This window comes from Alexandromys fortis, unplaced genomic scaffold (genome assembly GCF_014885135.2).
Source record: "Alexandromys fortis isolate MF-2015 unplaced genomic scaffold, M_Fortis_MF-2015_v1.1 scaffold_63, whole genome shotgun sequence".
Taxonomy (NCBI): Eukaryota; Metazoa; Chordata; class Mammalia; order Rodentia; family Cricetidae; genus Alexandromys; species Alexandromys fortis.
This window is the reverse complement of record NW_026067953.1, coordinates 5,047,661-5,070,850: the sequence shown is the minus strand read 5'-3', so window position 1 is coordinate 5,070,850 and position 23,190 is coordinate 5,047,661. Positions and strand designations below refer to the sequence as shown.

The window sequence follows — 23,190 nt, the reverse complement described above, 5'->3', positions numbered from 1 at the left end:
GGTCTGTGTGCTTTAAAGACCAGCCCAGCAGCATCTGGAGAACAGCGGAAGATGTTGGGAAAGGATGGCGGGGCTTCTGAGTGGCAGCAGGACACAGCGCTGATGGCACCTGCCCTGCCCCGTGAGCTCTCATGTTTCTGTATGCACTGAAGTTTTCAGATGAAAAATGCATAGCAATTCATTATATAGAAGACGCACGAAAATGAGATGTCTGTTGACATGAAGCAGGAGTTTCGGGGTGAGAGTGTGCCCACTTGGCTTAGTGAGGGTAAGGAGGAGTTCTGCAGAGCAAGTGGCTGCGAGGGAGAGCCTGGTGGGGAGGCCTTCTTACTGTTACGGAGAACTTCTCAGGGACACAGAATCATGAGGCTGCAAAGGCAGAGGAAGTGCGGGAGACTTTAGGGAGAGACGACAGGGGTGGGCAGAGGGCACAGTGTCAGAGACTCCAGGGGTGTGGCCCGGAACATTTCTTAAGTAGCCACCAGATGCAGATTTCACTCTCTTCTCTTTTGTTATATGAGGCATGTAGAGTTCAAGTTTAAAGTTTCAGCCCCTTAGCCAATATCTGATAGTCACCAGCCAGGTTCTCAGTGTTGTAGCGACTCCGTAAAGATTCAAGGCAAGAAAAGCACAAATGTGCTGTGCTTGGGCAGTGAAGATACCACGTGAAGAACAGCGACAGATACACAGATTAATGTTCAACCTTCTAGTCCCTCAGAACATGACATGGTTTAAGATGAAATTAGCTGTCATGAGGTCCTGTTAGAGTAGGGTAGACCACTAATCCAATTTGGTGGTGTCCTCACACTCGAGGGTTTGGAACAGACATGGAAGTGTGGGGACCTGCTATGTGAACATGAAGGCCGAGGTCACAATGACACTTCAGAAGCCAAGGAGAATCCGGGGTTCCTAGCAGACTATCAGCAGAAAGGACTGGAAAGAAAAGGGCTGAGAGTGTTCTGAGGATAAAGGTGGAAGGAATTTTAAAGCGACAAATGCCCCAAACAATGGAGAGGTTACATAACCAGAGGCAGAGTGCTGTTACTTGAGAGGGTGAAGGTGAGGAATGGGGAAGGAGGGTGGCCGGTGGCCGGTTTCCATTTTCTTCCCCTCTGTGAACTGCTCCCACAGAATCGCCTAAACCAGGCAATTCCAAAACAATAGAAATTTAATTCCGGAGCCCAAGAACCCCAAGAGCAAGGTTTGGGAGATTTCTCGCCTGGTCCCTCGGAGCACAGATTCTCACGGTGCCCCAAATAGCATGTTCAGTGTGGCAGAGGTCTGATGAAGTCATCATAGCAAGAAGCTTTTCAAAACGTTGGTGGGAATGTCAGGGAGGTTCCAGCCAACTCTGCTAAGGTCTCAGATGCTCCCCACCAAGATCCTGAGCCTTTGGGCTGCTGGAAGCCAAGTGTTCTGTTTGTTCTTTCTGAAAGGATTTCTCAAATAGAAGGGGTCTGACAAGGGACTAAGGGACTAAAGGACTAAAGAACCAAGAGAATTTGCCTGCAGACCTGTAACATCCCCGGTCTCAACCATCACCAAATCTCTAGTCCATCCATCTGTCTGATAGGACTTTAATACAGTGTATAGCCCGTCTTCCCTCCCTCCTTCTCTCCCTCCCTCCCCCCACCCCCCAAAAAAACTAAAAAAAAAAACCCTTTCATTGACAATCGTGAGCAGGCCGGCCACTACTGATATCTAGCCCAGGGCCACTATTACCTGTTGTCATATGAGGGCATGGGTAGTCATGGCACACGGGGCCATCTGTAGGCTGGTCTGTGATGACATTTGCTTAGGTTATAAAGTGATCGGTGCTTTGCCCTCTGTGGCTTATGCTTTCTGGGGTCCCAGATGGTGCTTGTCTGACCACTTCAGTGACTGTGCCCTGACAGTTGTCGACCTCGGAAGACTCGCCAGCCCTGTCCTGTTTTAAGTTTCTTTGGAGGAGGAGGAGTCTCTGAAGCTGTTCCTTTAGCCGTCGATATTTTAAGACCATGGGTTGTATCTGGACTAGCAAACCAGTTAGTTGCATTTGGGAACTCTCAAAACATCCTTCAGGAAGAGATGAGAAGTGCCCGCATCTGTCACAGGAATGCAGAAAACAGCCAAATTCAGAGAGCCCAGGGTGCTCGAGGAAGCGCGGGCACCAAGCCACAGCTGTCTCATGTGTCACTGTGTGGCCTCGTGTGGCCTCGAGTGTGTCGGGAAACTTCTCGAAACGGCAGATTTCCTGGAATCAGGATGACAGCGGGGACCGCTGTGGTTTACAGAGCCCCTCTCTTTGATGCTTCATCCTGTTTCGTTCTTAGGTGTTGCAGGTGAACGCTTGCCCCATAGTTCACAGCAGACAGTTGAGGCTTGGGCAAGTTAGGAGATCTGCAGGGGCACTTGTCCCCCTGCGCTGCTCACTCCGCCTTAGATAGGACCAGCTGCCTGCCTTGACTCCTTTTAATGTCCAGACGTGCCCATTTGATTTACCTTTTTTTTTTAAAGTTATGTTTTAGTGACTTTACTTTTCTTAAAATCTTTTTTATTGTTTGATAATTTCTTACATGCATATATATAAAGTGTTTTTGATTAAGCTTCCTTCCCCAGCTCCTCCCGTACACCCCCCCCCTTTCCACTTTTCCTTCTTGACTTCTTGTGCGCCTTGTTTTTGTTTCCCCACTGAGTCCGCTCACTTCATGCTGCCTGCACGCACGGGGTACTGGAGCCTCTCTTGAGGCCACATCTCTGGAGAAAATTGACTCTCTGTACCCCAGCAGCCATCATTGCCTTTCCGTTAGGAGTGGGGCTTCATGAGCCCCTCCCTAACCTATCCTGGCACTTTGGCTGGCTTGACCTCGCTCACACAGCCAAGCTGCTGCGAGTCCATGTGTAACAGACCTGTCGTGTCCAGCAAATAGTTTCCCTGCAGCTGTCCTCTACCTGTCTCTCCCTAGCTTTCCTCCCGTTCTCCTGCGATGACTCCTGAGGCTCCTATTTTATTTTATTTCTCCTCCTCCTCCTCCTCCTCCTCCTCCTCCTCCTCCTCCTCCTCCTCCTCCTCCTCCTCCTCCTCCTCCTCCTCCTCATTATTATTATGGCTTTTCGAGACAGGGTTTCCCTGTAGCTCTGAAGCTTGTCCTGGAACTAGCTCTTGTAGACCAAGCTGGCCTGGAACTCATAGAGATCCGCCTGCCTCTGCCTCCCAAGTGCCGGGATTAAAGGCGTGTGCCAGCACCACCCGGTTGAGGCTCCTGGTTTATAATGAGATACTTGTGTACGCCTCAAGTGATGATTCTCTGACAGTTGGGGTGATTTTACCCCCAACTTCTGTGTCTGTATCTCTGCCTAGGTCCTCCTAATGACTACATTATATATTTCAGACACATCACATCCTTCCCTCAGGGGTTGTGTTAGGGTCTGAGGTAGGTTCGAGGTGTCCCTGTTATTTTCCTGGTAATCTATCCAGGGACAGAATTCATTCCTTCCTTCCTTCCTTCCTTCCTTCCTTCCTTCCTTCCTTCCTTCCTTCCTTCCTTCCTTCCTTCCTTCCTTCCTTCCTTCCTTCCTTCCCCCTCCCGCCTTAGACTAAAGCTGAGCCTGCCCTTCAGTGTGCTGTGGGCCATTTTGGCTAACAGCACGGGAAGGTCAGACAGAGTGAATTACCAGGCTTCCGGTCAGTCACCCATCCCGGAGCCCCTCTGTGTCCCTCCACACGCCTGGTGCTCTCACTCTAGCTCCCACGATTTTTGAACATCAGTTTCTGTGACCTCCAGTAAAGCAGGCGTTAGCATGATGCGCCTTCCATCTTACCCAGTTTTAAGTGTGCGCCACTGTAGTGTTGAGAGTGCTGGAGCCATTGCGTGCCCAGTATCCAGAACTTTTACCCTGCAAGACCAAAACTCTGCCCATTAAATAACCACAGTCCACACCCCCCTTCCCAGTCCCTGACACCCCCCTTCCTGCTTTGTCTCCGAGTGACCACTCTGAGGACCTCACGGAAGCAGGCTCTCGGCAGTGTTGGTCCTCTTCGCTGGCTTCATTTATTTAGCATTCCTTCGCATTTCCTCCATGGTGAAGCATTCTGTTCTTTGCAGGCGATCATGCTTGGCATCGGGACCTTAGAAGAGCAGACTTCTCAGTCTGCTTGCCATTGGGCACATAAAAAGTCCTGACTGGTGAATGCAGTGGTGGGTCCTATCAGCGCTGCCTGAGCTTTGGGTTTATAAGACACCCCAATTTCACAGTGATTGAAGCTCATGTGTGTAGGGCAGATTCCAAGAACTACACCTCAGGGCTCTATCACTGTGGACTCCCAGCATCCTCTTGGATGTACTTACTGGGGGACATAAAAGAACACGAGGTGCAGAAGTGATTAAATACTGTGGGCCTCTGGGGGATACATGGTGTGCTGTTGGGGAGCCGTTGGGCTTCTCTTGGGTTTTGTTGGTTCAGCACCGGGCTCTACATTCAGCAGAACGGTGTTCTGAAATGCTAGTTCAGATACAGACTTTCTGGCAGGCAAGACCCTCTTAACCTGTTGGCCTGCTTCCTTTGTTAGTAAGGCTGATAGTGCTGAAGGTCACTGTTTGCACATTATTGAAATGAGACATTTGCAGTGTGGGGCGTTGTATTGTTTCTGCTAATAGGAACCCACTGTTTTCCACATATGGTTAGTCAGATTGCTTTTTCTAGCCCGGGCCTTTGCCTGGGAGAGATTCCTAACAAAAGACCTTCCGTGGGGAAGGGTGGCTAAGACTTCTGTGTGGGAAGGTGCAAAGCTGGAGGATGAGCAAGGGAGCATGGCAGACTCCAGAAGCCCAGGTCTGCTCTTGTGCTGACCCCGGCTTACAGTCCCTTGACGTCCCAAGACTGTGGTTGCTCTCTTATGGAAGGTGATCTCTGTTTTGCCAGCCACACGGAACCACGGAAAAGTTGGCCACTTGCTATTCCAGTGATCAGCAGTGTGGAAACCATGGTGAGACAATTAGAATGCCCCAAGTTATGGGCCCTTCCTGGCCATTTTGCATAGAAATGACATTCACCAGTCACTTGTATTTACAGGACAGGACAAGGTTAAGGAGCCTGTTTTTATCATGTGTTTATCAGTCCCCCCCCCCCTTTGGAAAAGGGGGGTGGGAGGGCACAGCCCCTCACAGACATCACCCACTGTTTCCTGTGAATGCTTGCAGTTAATATGCATTTTTAAGTAATTTCATTTGGATGTATTTTTAACTAACTTTGAGCTCTAAAGGCCAATCAGCCAGGGATGTCTCCAGCTGCAGGAATAAAATCAAGTTTGTGCTTTGCCAGCCTGCAGCTGGAGCCAGGGCCATTAGCTTTCCTACAGGCGTTCCTAGTCTCTCTAGATGGCATCAGAGGGATGGCAGTTAAGTTCTTAGAGGTCACAGATAGGAGTTTCATTAGGTTTTTTGTTCTTTTCCCTAGCCTTTTGTAGCAGCAGACACAGCTCTGAATAGGTACCAAACAAGCCCTGAAATCCCCAGCAGTCAGGTCATGTCATTTTGAGGGAAAATCTCAAAGGGGCATGTGGAATATGGCACTGGGAATGCCCAGCTTACTTAACTGCTGGACACACACACACACACACACACACCCCGCCTACCTTCTGAATGCACCAGGTACTGACAGCAAGGGGCCGCTGCAGGCATTATGCTGGGCCAGACCTCCCTCCACCTCCTGAGGACGGCCCAGAGGGACAGGAGAGCCCAGCGCCCACAGAATCCCCATCAGTGACTTAAGGTGTTGGAAGAGTGCTGTAGAAATCCTCCGGGAGATTTCCATCATACAGAGAATTTTCCTTATCTAAAACCACCGGGTTTATCTGACCTCAGCTCCCCATATTTCCTCCGTCCTGCGTATCTACTCAGTTTCAGGCAAATCAAGGTCAGAATGAAAAGGAGATTTGGGTGGCAGTAAGCTGGATATTCAGGCTTCTGCAGTAATACTCAATTATTGAATTCTCCAGAAGCAATGAACTCCTCCATATAATGAAGTCCTCGGTTTTTAAATATCTTTATGAAGCAGCCAGTTCAGTGTTGGCTGCAGCCAGCTTGCTGTTTCCTGCTTTATTATAAAGATGTAATAAAGCAGGTGGTCGGTTCTGGGAACTCGCTGGCGTTGCTAAAGGCCAGCTTAAACATTTTAACGCACCTTGTTCTTCCTAACTGAGACTTAAAAGGCCCCCAAATGCCATAAGAAAGGAATCACATGGGAGAAAAATCAGCTTGCCATCATTGTCCTGCAGCCCCGTGTCCCTAGCTGGATCTGCTACTGTCCAGTCCATCCCCTCATCACCCAGAAGCCCCGCCTGCCAGGGCTGACAATCTGCACTGCAGGAAACGCACTACTTCTGATTGCTAAAAGAGAAAGAAAGGTCTGTGAGCATTCAAGTTCCCACGCACTCCTCAGGACTGCAGGTTCCCCTTAGGCGTCCACAGTGAAGCAGGCGCTGCCCTAGAGCCCCAGTGCATACAAACGTTAGGTTCACACTGCATATGTGCAGTCAGTGGTGCCTGCAGTACTGCTACAAATAGATGCACACACCTCAATCTAAAGCTCCTTTCTTGCTAAAGAGGCCAAGGATCGTTGGAACGGAGGACAGCAGTGCTGACCCACACGGTGCGCAGACCTGTGATTCATTTCTAAAGGAAAACAAAACAGAAACAGCAACCCGGAGCACAGCAAGGCGCACGAAAGTGAAGCGCAGTCAAACAAGAAGTGCCCGTGTTTGCAAGCACGTCTGACATTATCATGCTCTTTAATAGCCTTTTTATGTGCTAGCTTTTTTTCTCTTTCCTAACTCCTCCTCAATCATGTCCCGTGTCTCCATAGCTATGACAATATTTGTACCTCTGGTAACGAAATTCTGGCAGGCAGAATGCCACTGGCATCGCCTGTCCTTGTTAACAGCATTGTATCCGTCGCAACCAGACTCCAACTGACTACTTGAAGCGTTCTTGTATTTATTCAGCAGTGTGTGTGTGTGTGTGTGTGTGTGTGTGTGTGTGTGTGTGTGATACGAACTTACAAGTGTATTTCTCTGGCCAATTTTAATTTGTTAAATGTTGAATATGATTGATGCTGCTTTAACATCATTTGCCATATACTGTTTTGGTGAGAGTAATTTAAATTGCCCCTTGGCCTGCGTGTCTAGCATTGTGAACCGAGGGTTTTCTAACATTAATCTTAAGCTAGTCCTTGATTGAGGATAACCCCCTCTCCACTCAAAGGGTTTTTTACTAAGATTGGGTGGCTAAAAGTGTTTCACTGACTGTCTTTAGACAGTGAAAATACTCCTCTAGAAATGCAGTGAGCGCCTTAGTGATACATTGATTTTGTTCATGTTCTTGCCTCTGCTGTCACCAGAATGCGGGTGGCGATGCATCTGCAGAGTGTTTTATGAGGTATGGAGTGCAGCATTTTAAGCCAAGAAATTGAAAACAAGATACAAAACAACAGAAGGGAGGGCAGGAGTGGATCAAAGTCACATCTGTGTGGAGAGGATTTGGTAGGGGAGATGGCAAGAAAGGCCAACGCAGGTATATTGCCGGCAAGTTCTGATGTCTAACTAGGAAGCCAGAAGCCATGCTCAGTCACAAGGCACGGACAAGGCTTGTTTGCCATGGGCATCCAGGCGCACCCATGGGCTCGTGAGCAGACACCAACAAATGTCAGTGCTTCCTGATATCACCAAACAAATCCCCAACCACATGCGTTTGCCGGTGGCCTGTAGATGCTCTCTCATTGGCCAGTTGTGACCCTGGCCAAGATGATAACCAGAACGTTTGCACAGATGGTTTTGCTGTGGGGAAAGAAAGCCCATTTTTAACCTAATTATTTTTAAAGCGTGCCTGGGGAAAGGTTCCAAGGCCGCCATGTGTGAAGTTTGGAGAAGGGGCTGCCAAGGAAAGGGCTGCCGGGGAGTGAGGGTGGATCCCAGTTCTCAAACCTCACACACATCTGTGTTCTCTTCCAGCACATCAGGTCCACCCATCTGGCCAGGCAGTACCTTCTTCAAGAGAAACGGAGCCCTTCTGCAAGGTAGGTGTCTAGGGGCAGCACATCCTGTTCCCTCATCTCCTTCCCTCCTTCTTTGTGCACGGTGCCTGTCGGGGCGCTCACTTCTGGTTAGTAGCAGCTCTCTGGAGAGGTGTGTGACTGCTGTACCCCGGGTCCGAATGCCCACTTCTTAGTTTCTCCTGCTCAAGTGTCTTGGTGGCTGGGAATTGTGAGTTTGAAACCAGGCCTCTGTCCCGGGGCTGTTTCTTTGGTGGAGTTGGAACAGGGACGGTTGGATGTGACAGGAGTGCACAGGAGTGCACACCGGGTTGATAAACGCAAACTCTCGTGGGTTTCTGATACCTGGGACGATCCCGGCTGGTTTGGGTATATTGACACTTCTGTCACCATGGAGATACATTTGTTCCCTGTTGTCTCCTAACATTTCCTGCGTACCTGGAAGGTTGGCTGCAGCTTGTTCTGATGCTCCGGGACAGTTGGTCATCTAGTGTCATCGGCTGGGGGACTGTGTTCCAACCCATCCTCAAATGTGGTGCTAGATCCTGTCAAGGAATCCAAACTGTCTTTCACCTCCAGTTTTGCTGTTAAATTGCTTTGCATTCTCCGAGTTGGAGAAGGGATGGTTGAACACGGGTGATGTATGCCTGCTTCTTTTAGACGTTGCTTTTGGGTTATGGCTGTTGTGGGTGTCTGCTCTGTGTGTAAACTAGGCAATCCTTGTTGACTATCCCACCCAACTCATCCAGGAGTTGTGGACGAGAGGGAAGCACAGACATGGAAAGTGAGTAGACGGGAGTGTGCCAAGAACTTCAGAGCTGTGCTGTTGCAGGATGGAGGATTTGATGCCTTTGGCCGGCTGTTCAGCCTGTCTTGTGAAAGGGTGCACTGAAACGAGCCATGTATATGAAGGGGTTAGATGCTCCTGTGGTTAAGAAGAGGCACCGTCCATTGATTTTTTTGGTGGGAGATATGGTTCTTGTTTCATGGGCCACACGGCTTTAGGCTTTTCAATAGCACGTGAAACTAGGATCCGGAGAGTTTGGGGGTGTTTCTCTTGTTACAGATACAGTTGAGTAAATTCTACTTTTGTAGCCATCATGGGTGCCCTAAATGACTAAGAAAAGGGAAGGAATTGACACACAATTGCTAAGATTAGGAACAATGGTTGGGCCATCCTTTGGGTTTTTCTCGAGTGAAGTTTGCTGTAACCCGTGTCTCTCCTTTTCATGTAGAGCTATAGTAATTGCATGGGTATCATTAACCTGTGGGTTATTTTTAGAGTTGGGGTTTTGTTTGCTTGGAGCTTTTTCTTGCAGGATTCAGTATGTTCTGTTCCACATTAGGTAAGATTACTCTGTGGGGATCAGGGTTTTTGGTTGGTATCTATGACACAAAACCACGGAGGAAGTCAGTAATGCCCGAGAGAGTGCAGTGGGTTCTGTTGCATGGGTGGATGTATCTTCCTTTTTTCTCTTGATGATTTACAAATGCCCTTATTCCTATATAAACTGGGAATTAAACTACTACAGGTTTCAGGTGGACATGGGATCTACATTCAGTTGAATATAATGTGTGTGTTCTATATTGTGTATATGAAAACCATAAAAATCTTTGTAAATTTGGGGTTTAGTGATGTGCTAACATTTTTGTTTCTGTGATGTTTTTACCATTTTGCCCTCTCATCTGGAGTTCTTGAGACCTCTCTACCCTGAAAGAGTTATTTCAGACTTTAAGGGAATCTTCCCAAATGATCTTTGTTGTCCAGAAGTTGCTGATGCCAGCAACTTTACACCTAAAGATACAGGGATGCAAAGGAGTTAGAACCGTGCCCGACCTCGGTGCTGCTTTCTCAGCCGTGCGTACATCTTCCCTCTTCTTCCCATATCAGACCAGGAAGGAATCCAGGCTCAGAGATTCTGTGCAGCCAGGGTGGGTGAGGTACAGGATGCAGGAACTGGAAGACAGGCAGTTGGGCCACGTGGGGAAGAGGAGGCTCACTTTTTGGCAGGAAGTGTGTAGAAGAGGGGGCATCACTTCCTTGGGGAAGTGACATTTCAGCAAGGCCTAAACCAGAAAGAGGTATGCGTGCGTGTACGTATGATTCACAGACGTGGCCTTCCCAGAGAGGGAAATCCCAAAGGGCAGTACAATGGGGACATGGTATTGGACATGTGGCACCCGGCAGGTGCTCCTTGACCATATTCAAATCAACTACTATAAGGAGGAAATAGCACAGGAATTCACCTAATGGTGTACGTGCTTGCCAACACAAGTCACTGTGAAGTGACAGTGGTTTGCCCTTGTGAATATGTGGCCAGTGGCAGCTGCACAGTCATTACTGCCCGCGTCATAAGAAGTCAAGGCCCTAAACCCTTTGTCTAGAAAGAGTTTCTTTTTTTCCCCTTGCTTTTTGAACGTAGTCTCATGTAGCTCAGGCTAGCTCACACTTGCTATACAGTAAAGGCTAACCTTCAACTCCTGTTCTTCTAGGATTACAGGTGTGCACAACCTCGCCTTGCTCTTCGAGGACAGTTCTCCCCACAAGGCATATAGTTTTCACACTGTCATAAAGTTGAAAATTAAAACAAAACAAAAAAAAAAGTGAGGGACTTAGGCTGCTCTACCGAGAAATACTTGAGAGTGAGAGCCTGAAGTGACATCACAATTCCAGCAGCAAACCAACTGCCATTGGTTGTGTAGCAGTTGCTTGGCTTGTGAGCTGTTGAACAGTATATCGATATTTTCTAGCATAAAACTAACAGGAAGAATTAGCCAGAGGTGCTCAAGGTCTTCCTTGGCCCTCGAGTGTGGCACCGTCTTTTGGCTCACAAATCGTAGGCAGTCTGAGCTGTGGAATCACCTCCCAGTTTGAGAATATTGGGGGAAGATTTGGTTTGGATTACACCAGGCAGGGCTACTTCACATAATTGGTCATTTCATCAACTCACAGTGTTTATTCTGAATGCCATTTAGGCTGCGAGAAACGATTTCAGTGTTTTAGCAGTTTCGACGGACTGGAGAGCCCTTCAGCTTTTGTACAATAGACACCAAGCAGAGCCGCACGAGGGGACCAGCCTGTTGTCTAACAAGGGACCTGGGCACATCGAAACACAAGTGGGTCTTGTTGGGAGGCTTGCAGGAGCGGCCAGCTGGCAGGTGTCTCCAAGAGCCTGTGTCTAAGTTTCTGTGTTAACAGTCCGTATGTGTTTGAATTAAAAAAGAAAATTAGCTTAGAGACGTCTTTTTTCTTAATAAGCAGAGTAAATTCTTGTTTGGGGTTTCTCCTTTTCTACCCCACCCCACCCACTGCAAGCTCAGATTTAGTTTCTTTCATTTAAATGTCACCATAGCTTGAATTCTTTTCATGAGTTTGTGTTTCGTAATTAAGGATCTGTCTCACGCTGGTCTGCCCCTTCATCTGGCCTCTGATGTGTTTGCCCTAAGAGGACATAAGACACGTCCCCCTCCACCCCCCTTTAGCTTCTTGCCTTCTGCTACAACTTGGTACTAGCTGGGCCTGACCTTCCCTGCCGCCGTTTCTGTTCCTTTGTCCCGTCTTGAGCCTCATAGCCCCTGAACTTGCCTGAGTTTTGTTCAGGGAGAAGCTGCGCCCAGCAGATCACCCTGGCTTGCTTTAGCGCTGCATGTCCTTGGAGAAGCGCCTCCCACGCCCATCCACACACCCCCCACGGTCTGTGAGCTTCTCTTTTCAGTTTTGTGTCTGGTTGAAGCTACCCGGGGGAGGCCCAGGGCCCGTCTCAGCCACTCAGCCCAGGACCGGTCTCAGCCACTCAGCCCAGGACAGGTCTCAGCCACTCAGCCTAGCTAGAGAAGAAGCCAGTAGCTGTCAGCACCGACAAGAACTCCTTCTCAAACTTCCCCCATCAGCAGCTGATACCCTGCCTCCTCTGGTTTCCCGTCACCTTCCTTCTTCAATCTAATAGTGGGTCGTATTACTATTACTATTATTATTATTATCAAATATTATTATTACCACTTCTGTGTCCCTAGCATGCAGTGAATGAAGCAAAGTAAATTCTGTCACACACCACAGGTTTTCTTTCCGTTGGCTGCTGACAGCCCACAGGATAAGTTAGCGCAATGGAAAGAAGCCCTTAGAGGCATTTTCAGTGCGTGTAGCAGGATTAAGCTGCCACAAGCCCAACAGCCAAATGGGGAGAGGAGACTGGTTCCCTCGCTGTCGGATGCCTGCTGTGTGGGTGTGCACAAGGGCATGTGCCATTGGTGAACCATGCGTGAGGACGATCTGCGGGGCACTGGAATTTGTCCTGTTCTGTGTTGGCTTTGTGCATGTCTTCCCACCCTCCCCACAGCCTTCATCTGCTGCCGCTGCTCCGCCGTGTGTTTTACTGCTGTATCCAAGAGGGAGTTCCCATTTGATTTTATCTCATGGCACAAAAGGCCCAGGGGCGACTTACTCAGAAAACTCAGGTTCTGAGTCACATCCCCAGGCTCTGGTCCTCAGTAAATGCCATGGTTTTAGTCAAGATGAAACCCAGACTCCATTTTTCTCCACTGTAGGTTCAGGAACATCCCTCTGGGACAGTTTCCTCCCTGAGGACCAGCTCTGATCCGTCCTAGCCACTGTCCTATAAACAATAGATTAAAGTGAACTGTGGAAGAAGTGTTTCCCTCGGCCAGATGTCTTCCGTGGGTCCTAGAAGATGGGTACAGTGGACAGTCAGTCATCAAACACCACAGATTTCAAAGCTCTCACAGCTTGTCAGGAAGCAGTATGGTATAGATTCAGACAACCTGGAAAGACATCTTGGCTTGGCTTCCTAAGCAAGTAGCTTAACCTTCATATTAGACCGATTTCTGTTGTTAAAGCAGAATAACCAAGGAAGGCTAGATTATATATTGGGGGGGGGGGATTTTGCTCACAACCTCAATCAAAGTCTCATGATCCCTCCTTGACAAGGGCTTCATGTCAGTGGAGGCACAGTGATAGGAACACAGAGAGAAATAAAAACCAGAAAAAGACATTTTCAATTTTCTGTGCTATGGGTGTTTTACCTGCATGGGTATATGTGTACCACATATGTGCAGTGCCCACAGAGGCAAGAAGAGGGCGCCCCTGTAACTGGAGGTACAAATGGTTGTGAGCCACCCTGTTTGTGCTGGGATCAAACCCAGGTCACTTGAAAGAGCTGCCAGTGCTCTTCACCGCCTCCCTACCACCGCAGAAACATCTACATCTCCAATAAATCTACCACCCCTGAGGGACTTGTCGTGTTCACCCTTGGCAGCTTTCCTGTGAACTCACTCTTCAAGACCAGCATCCATCCCTTCCTAGGCCGTTGTCCTTACTGCTAGAGCCACCTGCCTGCTGCCTGTGTCTCCCATGGGTTCACTCTCTCCATCCTCAAGGAGAAACATTCTTACAATCAACTCCAGACACTCTACTGCATTTCCATGCTGAGCGCCGGCCAGCCAGCATCTCCTTCTGCACCCATGAGGATTTGGGGACCGGTTGGTCCAAGGCACTGAGTTCTCTCATTCAAGGGTCTATATCTCAGGTTTTATCTGGTTCTCTGCCCCCCATCACTTTCCCAGCCCTGGGCTTACTGATGTCTTTCATCTCGTTCACAGGCTGACTCTTTAGTTCACAGAGCAAAGGAGGAATTCATCTCTCGAATAAACTGCTTCTTGCCCCCAGGCACACCCATTAAAAAATCTCCACTCCCACAGAAAGGGGGCGGCCCTCCCCCTCATTTGCCCTCAGTGCTCGCTGCCTTCTGTCCTCTTTGGCCCAGGGTAAACTTCGGGTTTGGAGGAGGAAGCCCTTTGTTTCTTGGCATTGTTTGTCTTTTGTTCTGTAGTGAGCAAAGATTTTTTTGGAGCAGCAGTAACAGTCGTGGCTGTTCTGCTTAGAGGTGGAGTTAAAGGGGTGCCCTGTGGCGCCTCTAGTTTTTTGTGTATGCTTTAGAGCCTGCTTTACACTCAGTAAAAAAAAAACACAAGGAAGTTCCATTTTTCAAAGAGTCTGTTAGTCCATCTTGATCTTCGCTGGTCCCTTTATTTATTCTGGAATAAAGGCTCTTTTGCAGCCCAGGTCTACCTCAGACATACCTAAGGATGACCTTGAATTTCTAATCTTTACCCAATCCTGAGATTACAGGTTTGTCCAGTTGAAGTGGTAATGCGGACTGAAGGCTCTCAGCACGCTAGGCAAGAGCTGAGCTGTACGCCCACACCTGATTCCAGCTATTCCAGCTTCCCCAGATCCTGTCGTGGGATCTAAGACACCTTGAGTTACATATCCTGTGTTTTCCTGCTTGACCCTAGATTTAGCTACTCTCTGACCTCTGTCTCTCATAATTGTCTGCATGGATATCTCATATTGTTCCTGAAAAAGCAGCCCTGTGAGCAGACAGCAGGGCTAGAAGTTGTTGCCCTCGAGGCCGAGGACATGAAATGGCAGCAGCTGCTGTGTGTATGTGCGCGTGTGTGCATGCACGCACGCACATGCGCTCTCTCCCTCCCTCTTTCCTCCCCTATGCTACGACCCAAGCTTGAGTGTCAGAGGACAACCGCCATTCTTGATCCTCACTTTGGCCTTTTTTGGGACAGATTCACTCTTATTGTCACACAGATACTCTAGATAGACTAAGTGGCCTGGGAGTGTTCAGGAATCCTCCTGCCTCTGCTTCTCCTCCCAGTAGGAGCACGTAATTGCAAACATTTGTGCTATGCAGCTGACTTGTTGGAGTCCTGGGGTTTGAACTCAGATCTCCACACTTGCACAGGAATGACTTTACCCAGTGAGCCAACTCCCCAACACACCCTTTATGATTTTTAAAGATTGGATAGAGCAGAGGAAACCCTGGCACACGCGCAACCTTAACACACGCGCAACATCTGCTACTGCACAATGGTTGTACTTGATGCGAATTTTTATGGACGTGTGTTTAACTTTACACTAAATTCATCACAGGAATGTTTCTTTAGAGCTCTCATAGCATTTAGAAATGTTTTTCAGACCCATTAAATTTTATCTATAACAAGGTTATGAAAAGTAGAGATGAAACAACTTTGTATACTATTGCCATGAAGAACATGCGTCTGTCAAAGAGCCCGGGCTTTAAGTACAATTGGAAAGGGGAAGCCATTCCCCTTGAAGCTCTGTGGAACTGCTTGGTGGTGGTCTAGAAATATTTTTATAAAATTACCAAAAGGCTTACCAATAGTGGAGCTTTTAGGATGTGTTCTGAGCAGGCTGATCATGGGATGCTTTCAGAACTGGGCTTCACATCACCCATCTGTAAGCTTCTGAAGCCAAGTTTGTGTTCTTTCTGCTCACTGTGCTTTCCTTCCTAAGCCTTTGCCAAGAGACGGGCCTTCGGGCTTTCACATCTGTGCCTTCGTGCACACCATTGGGATGTATGCATATGTTCATGTGCACGTGTCTGTGGCCCAGGCTCTTAAGTGTAATAACCCTGTAGGGATCATTACCTCAGTGGCTCCTGCAGCCTCTAAAAGAAACCCCATCAATCTCTCCCTAGCGTTTGCATCCACCCAGCTCTCTTCCAGTTGGTTTTACTAAACAGCGCAAACCGCTGTCCCCGCCCTTCTCCCAGTTACCATCTGACTTTGAAACGGATTCGTCAACCTCTTTGCACTCCTCCGAAATGAAGAAGCAATAGTCTTGCGAAACTGCCACAAGGAAGAGGACTGATGATGATGTGCGTAGCCTCCCTGGTGCTTAAGAGGTGTTCCAAGTGTAGGTGCCTACGCTCCTGGCCTCACTGCACAGGGTGAAGTGGAACCTTGGAATTAGCCAAGGCCAACCCCCAGCCACGACCCTCAAGCTGCTCACCTGCATGATGTGTGCCTCCTCTTCCGGCCCAGTCTAAAAAGCAAGAGTCCCAGCTTAGTGAAATTGGTGAGGATTACAAGGCAGTCTGTGTGCGCAACTAGAATTCATTCTGTTTAGGATGACATCTGTGCAGAGTCCTGCAGTTTTGTAAGGTGGCCAGTGCCTTCCCCCTCGAGCTACAACAAATAAATAGCAGCAGCAACAAGACCTCTCCCCCAGAGCAGTAGCTCCGCCTTTACGGCTGTTTAAGACCGTTTTTTTCAACCTCTGGTGCATGGAGGCAGGGAAAGACTCAGGTTCTCCTTCCCGAGGACATCTCACGGCATTCTTGCTGTATTTGAAAGACTGTGATCCTGCGGAAATGTGACAGAGAGAAGCTCTCTGGGCTGGGCTGGAGTTGCCTGTGATGCGTATGTCTTGTTCTTCCATGTAGTCTCCTGGTTATGTCAGAATATAACCAGATCCCAAAATTTGCAGGGATGAGGATCGATGGGTGATGGCATCCAGCCAGTGTGTGTGGTGGTAAGGAACTTAGGCCATCCCTGAAGACCAGGTCCCAGCAGACGGGGCCCCTCCCCAACAGTTGCTGTTCTTCTTGGCCTGTGGATTGTTTGTTTTAGGGGGTTTGGACTGCTTATGTAGCCAAGGTAGGACTGAAACTTCTGAGCCTCTCAAGCCCTGGAGTTCCCGCTGTGTGCCGTTGTGCCTAGTTCAAACTATGAGTCTTTATGGGGTGTGCTCAGGTAATCTGATTCTGCTAATTGGACACCAATTACAGGCATGAATTAAGAGGTGCATGTCTCTGCTGTGGTGACATTTGCCACAAGAGACTGTAGTCAGCATCTTAATCATACTGAGCAAGATTGTGACAAGGTCTTAGTAAAGACCAGAAGTGTGAGAACTATGCAGAGACCATGTTATCCTCAAACCCTGCACTCAGCCTCAGGTTTCGCACAGTCGGGGAACGATTGGTCATGGAGTTGTGTTCCTGTTGTGGTCCATGTCAGCTGACTCACAGATGTACTGCCTACGAGTAATCAGACCGGGGCCTATTTCTCCTCCTGTGGGGCCACTGTGTGCTTCTATGGCCTACACCAGTTTTTTTTTTTTTTTTTTTTTTTTTTTTGGACACTCCCTGGCCATGATGACAAGTCAAAGGTGGCCACGTGGCCCACTCCAGACCCGGCTTCTCCACTATGCCTTCTTTCTTGGTTTCTGAATCTCTATAGGATATGCTGGTACCACTCGCAAACCATCCCGGCCTCCTGCACTCTAGTTTAGAACCTACCAGAGTTGGAGAAATGGGCCGGCCCTCCCTGTGTGGATGGGTTAAGCCCCGGTTTTACCCAGGCCAGCACAAAGTGAGCTTTTCTTGTGTTCAACCAAAGGTCCTGACCAATCAGATGCCTCTAAATCAGTGTCAGTTCAACTAATGCATACATGTCACCATGGCTTCTGAGTGTCGTGCAGCTTCAGCCTCTCTCATTGTTGTCGCTGTAGGAAGGGGGCCTTAGTGTTTTGATCATCACCTAGGGTACCAGGGGAGCTTTCCAGGAGGATAGTTTAAGCCAGCAATGCCAGGACCTTTGTCATTTTAATGATCTCTAATACCCACATACCTGGCTAGAGCCACGGAGCCACTGGTTTGCGTACTCATTGCTTTAGGTACCGTCCACCTGCTCTCACAGATGGAGAGAAACAAGCCCAAATGAAGTATTCGGGCAAAACTTGTTGTGTATGTGTATAACTGAAAACGTAGCTGCAGGTATATGCTGGTGTAGCTATGCTTGTGTGTGTGTGTGTGTGTGTGTGTGTGTGTGTCTTTTGAATGATTGCCAAGTTCAAGTCTACAACCTAAAAGGTATTTTTGGCAGACCCCATTCTCTTCCGAGTTCATTCATGTCCGGCAAACGCCATTTGTAGTTAGGTGGGCGTTTGTAAGCTAGAGCTACAGCCACCCCCTCCCCCGGCTGCAACCCTCAGCATGTGAGATGGAACCATTTTCTCAGTTAGCATCTCTTCTTCCCCTTATTGCCATCTGAATTCACTGAGAACACTTTCGAGTCTCATTAGAGGAGTCTTAATTTAAGAATTAAGTTGGGAACTAGCAAGTGAGATTAAGGGGCAATGCCTTTGGTTTTGAACTGGATTTTCATTACTCAGTTACTCTTCAAATTATACTGATTTCAAGTGTGACATTTTTCCCTAAATAGATTGGGAAGCCCAAAGCCTTTTTTTTTTTTTTTTTTTTTTTATTTAATCTGCAGCTCCATTCTTCTCATCCTCCTGACCCCAGGGGCACCTCACCCCCACCTGCTGCTTGGTCTCTCTGAAAGTCTCTGCCCACATCCTTGTGGTCCAACTGTCCTTTCCTTCTTCAAGTCCCAGTGAGCACCGCAGTTCAGGTCGGGTGACCCTGGCAGCCTCTGTGGCCACTCCATGCAGCAGTTGTCATTGTGCTCCCTGCCCTGTGTCTGCACCCCGCATGAATTGCCTGTCCACCCCTCTCTGCTCCTGGGACCAAACCACTTACCATGCCCTTGTTCCCTTCCGGGATCGCGCTGCTGTCTGCTCTCCTTGACTCCCTCCCTATGAGGAGTAACGACAGCAATCTTACAAGGCCAGCAATGTTTTCCCTCCTAGTTCATGTTTTTTGTTTTTGCTTTCCAAGACACACACGTACGCATGCACGCACACTTGCATGCACACACGTGGTGTTGCGGTCCTAGAGTTTGGTAGGGACTCCTTTACTTTGTGAAATTGGCTAAATACCGGATTTTTACCATTTCAGCCATCAGAGGATTCATTTTGTTTGGAAACCTGAAGTGCTGTTGTGATTGAAATGTGCACCCTGAACTCAGCCTGCACCTCATGCCCCGCTCTTTGGGAGGGTGGATTTAGGAGATGTGGAGGCGCCAACCTCAGCCAAGACTTGCCTGATCATTCCCTTCTTCTTCAAAACCCACAAAAGGCCTCTTGTCCTCTCATATCTTTCTCCAGCTGGGCGATAATCTATTCAAGGCTGGAGGGTTTCTTAGCTCTGTCCCTCCTACCTCCCAGGGAACACTGATTAGAAAAGAAATCACAAATATTTGTGAAACATATGCGTGTGTGTAAGGAGAGAGGGAGAGAGAGAGAGAGAGAGAGAGAGAGAGAGAGAGAGAGAGAGAGAATGAACGAGAACTGTAGGAACCCCACCTCTGTTCATGTTGAAGCCCCACCCCCAGTGGGGTCTGCATTTGGGTATAGAGCCTTTAAAGAGGTGATTGAAGTTCAGTGAGAGTAAAGGTGAAGACCGTCCAGTAGGACTGGTGTCTTTATAAAAAGAGAGAGACAGCAGGGCTGTTCTGTGCTGCAGAAGAGGACATTGCCTACCTGCAAGCCAAGGAGAGGCCTCTGGAGAAGCCAAACCTGCCAGCCCCTTACACTTAGACTTCCGGTGTCCAGATCTTTGTGCAGCTGAGTTCCTGCTTGCATCATGACACCTGCGGCATTTGAGTAGTTAATACAGCCACCAGCTGTCCACTTACCTTGTTCTGTAAGATTGGAAGTCTAAGAATAAAATTCAATGCTAAAGGGAGTTTTGAGAAGATCTCAAGCTTCCCATTTAATATTAATCCTCAGCAATGGACAGCTGAATTCTTGCCCTCTTCTCCCTTTTACCAAGAAGCGGGGAGCGGGCCTCTGGGAAATGATCTTAGCCTGACCGACACTATATGACCTTGATGGTTCTGTATTCTCATAAATAACTGCAATTATCACGAAGGGGACAAAGCAGGAGGAGCCTTGGTAGATCTACATGCTGGCCTTGGACCTTCTGCTGACTAGCTGGGTTTGCTTGCATGTGTGACCTGACCTTTGTGTGCCCATGGCTGTGTTTCTCAAAATATCTGTGTTGCTGTAATGGGCAGTTACTTTCTCCTTTCTCAGAAACTGACCCAGACTTGCAAGTGGAAAGACTCCCCCTGCTACCAAGCCATATTATATCTCCCCATTTTTATGTGCATGTGTGCGTGCGTGTGCATGTGTGTGTGTACACACTCATGAGTGACTGTGTGCAGGTACACATCTGTGCACACGCTTATAAAGGCCAGGGGTATTGGACTCCCTTGTTTTGAGACAAGGTCTGTCACTGGCCTGAGTCACCTAGTAGGCTAGCATGGCTGGCTGCTCAGTCAACTCCGGGGCTCTGCTTCCTGACAGCTGACATTATAAGCAGATTGTGTCCTCCTAGCTTTCTTTACATGGGTTCTGAAGGTGGAACTCTGGTCTTTTGTGTTTGCAAGTCCAAATGCAAGACTGGTTCATCTCGACCCAGACCTTGCAATTCAGTTTTAAAACGTGCTTGTTAACACAAAGACTCTGGTGTGCAGTGTGAACTCAGGCGGTTATTTAGAAACCCACTAACTTAGGTAGGCTCTATAGCAGACTCTAAGGATCGTAGTTCTGTGTCACCTTCTACACAGTGACCAAATGGAAGCTCTTGCCATCATCTGTTGTGGGCTTTTTGTGAGATCAATCCCCCCCCCCCCCCCCCCCCCNCCCCCCCCCCCCCCCCCCCCCCACGGTCGTGGACCTTTGAATATTTGGTCCTCAGCTGGTGGCCCTGTTTGGGGAGATTTAGGAGGTGCGACTTTGATGGAGAAGGTGTGTCATTGGAGGCAGGCTCTGAAAGTTTAAAGATACACTCTCTTTTGACTTCACACTCTGCTTCATGCCTCTGCTCCAGCCGCTTCCTTACCATGGTGGTGATGGACTCTAATTAGAACTATAAGCCCAAATAACCCCTTCCTTCTATAATACTCTGGCCAAGGCTTTTAATTGCAGTAATAGAAACTAACCCATCATCATTGATGGGAGTCGTTGTACCATTCTCAGGAGGGGAGGGAAGAGAAGTGTTTGATTGACATTTTAGGCTTAAGTCTATACCTGTGTGCATCCTGTTGAGGGAAACTCCTTCTGTTTGAGTTGTTGAGCACTGGTCTCCTCGTGGTTTCAATGGCCCTTGTTTGCTGCAGTTGTACTTAGCACACAGGGCCAGTTGTCTGTGTGGACGCTCATGGGGACCCTTTGGCTTGTGAGCCCACCAGTTTTCATCTGATCGTTTCGGCTTGGTGTTGACCACAGCCAGGGATGGTGTAGAAAGACAGGCCAGGATTTGGTTAGTTCTGTAGTGTGAGGTGATGTCTGGAGAGACAGAAGATGGGTTCCCCGGGTGCTGGCAGCCTTCTGAGTACTTGGGGCAGTCTCCCTGAGCTCCATGTGTGGCCCTTGCTGAGTGTATGCTGCTTCAGGGGATCCTTATGCAGACCTGGCTTTGTGTACGCTACATCAAAGGGAAATGTTCAGCAATGAATAGCGGCATCCATTTCATTACACTTATTTGATTTCAGTTTTTCTATTACACACAAGGAGTGAACCTCAGAATTCTCCCATGATTAAAAAATAGGTCTCACAAAGATTTTGTTGAATCAATGTTAATTTAGAGCTGGGAGAAACACAGACTCACAAGAATTTCTTTGACAATTCAAGCGTGTTTTAGGTAGGCCCTCTGAACTTGCTTGTATTGATATCATTAGTGTGATATTTAGACTCCATCTTGAACAGGCCTGTTGAGCTGACAAAGATTACAAAAATGTCAGTCTATCCCCTGGGTAGTGTTTTTTTTTTTTATTTCATAACCAGAAAGTTCATTCACAAATGTAGGTTAAGATGAACTTATATGATTATAAATTAATTTTGGCAGAGAAAAAGAGAAAAGTTTATAGCAGAAACTTTGGAAATGTCTGTACCAAAGCACATCCCACGATCTATGTAGACAGAAGCAGTTACCTACCCATCTTGATGGGTCATGGTTGGCAAAGGAATTGGTTTAGAAATGACTATTCAAAACACACCAGGCATTTTGCTACTGAAGAAAACATAGTGCTTACAAGCTTCCAGGATTTTGAAAACACACAGGCCTGAGTCACTGGGACTTCTAATTTGCAGCGCCATACAGGATAACTGATGTCGTCTTCAGCCAAAGGTAGGGCTAATCACGCTCGCACCCTTGGAGGCTGTCAGGAGAAAGAGCATCCTTCCTTTGCAGGTTTTCTCAAAGAGATGTGGGTACTCAGCAAAGCCTGTCAGATCAATGGACCATTTGTTATCTTGAATTAAACCAAGAGCTTCCATACCTCAGCCTTTGGTTAATGCCACCTCTTAAGTTTTCAGATTCCTTAAGAGTATGTTGCAATTAAAGCAAAAAACGTATTGTTCTTAAATGATTAAACATGAAGCAGTATAATTACCCGTCCCCCAAATTGGGAATATTCCAAAATCTGAAACTTTTTGAGTACTTCTCTGCACACCCCCAAGTGGAAGCTCTTACACCTCTACTCCTAGGTGGTTGGATCCAGTATACTGAAGGCATTGTTCAAAATTACCTTTAGGCTACATGTATAAGAAACACAAATGAGTTTCCTGTTCAGACCCGTAGTTCTTGTTCAAGATAGCTCATTATATGTCTGGAAAATTATAGAAAGAAAGCTTGCCTTTTATTTATTTATTTTTTTAATTTTCCAGGTAAATGAAACTCCGCCTATATGCGGAAGTGAATTTAGTGTTGGGTGTCCCTGGATATAGATTTTGAAACTATCTTATTCAGAGATGTGTTTCCCTTGTTTTCCCAGAAGAACGAACAGCATTGCCATCCATTACAGTTGGGCGCTCGAGATCTACTCTTCCTCCTTAGCCAGCTCTCTCTGTGTGTTTAGGGTTCAGATCTAACCAGAAGCATTGACTTTCCTGTACCAAGCTCATTTAAAAAACATTTCTGATACACATGGAATAATGGTTCTGATGGTAATGTACCACATGTTACCCTGGCTTCGTGTGTGTGTGTGTGTGTGTGTGTGTGTGTGTGTGTGTGATGCATGAGTTCAGGCATTGACTAATCACAGTCTCTGAGTAAGGAGAGCCTTCAAGCCCCTGGCCATCTGCACCCTCAGTGGACAAGCAAGAAAACTGGAGCAGATATCAGACCTTGTCTGCCAAGACAATTTCTCCCCAAGACAATCCAGCCCTCCTTTTCTTCCTTCCTTTCTCGATGGAGCCATCTTCCCTTCTTGTCTTATTTAGGGTTTCTATTGCTGTGAGGAGATACCATGATCATGGTAACTCTTAGAAAGGAAAAGATTTAATTGTGGTGGCTTACAGTTTCATTGATTTAGTTCATCATCATCATAGTGGAACACAGTGGCATACAGGCAGACATGGTGCTGGAGAAAGAGCTGAGAATTGTACGTCTTTTTATTTATTTTTATTTTTTTAAGACA

General features: G+C 47.7%; 1 protein-coding gene across 11 annotated transcripts in view; it reads left to right on the top strand.

The window, feature by feature from the left end:
• Positions 1-23,190, top strand: part of Foxn3 (forkhead box N3) — a 370,445-nt gene that overhangs the window by 263,933 nt on the left and 83,322 nt on the right. For all 11 annotated transcript variants that reach the window (XM_050151430.1, XM_050151427.1, XM_050151429.1 and 8 more), the window contains one exon: positions 7,988-8,052. In XM_050151430.1, coding sequence (XP_050007387.1) covers positions 7,988-8,052 — 65 coding nt within the window. The remainder of the gene's footprint in view (positions 1-7,987; positions 8,053-23,190) is intronic.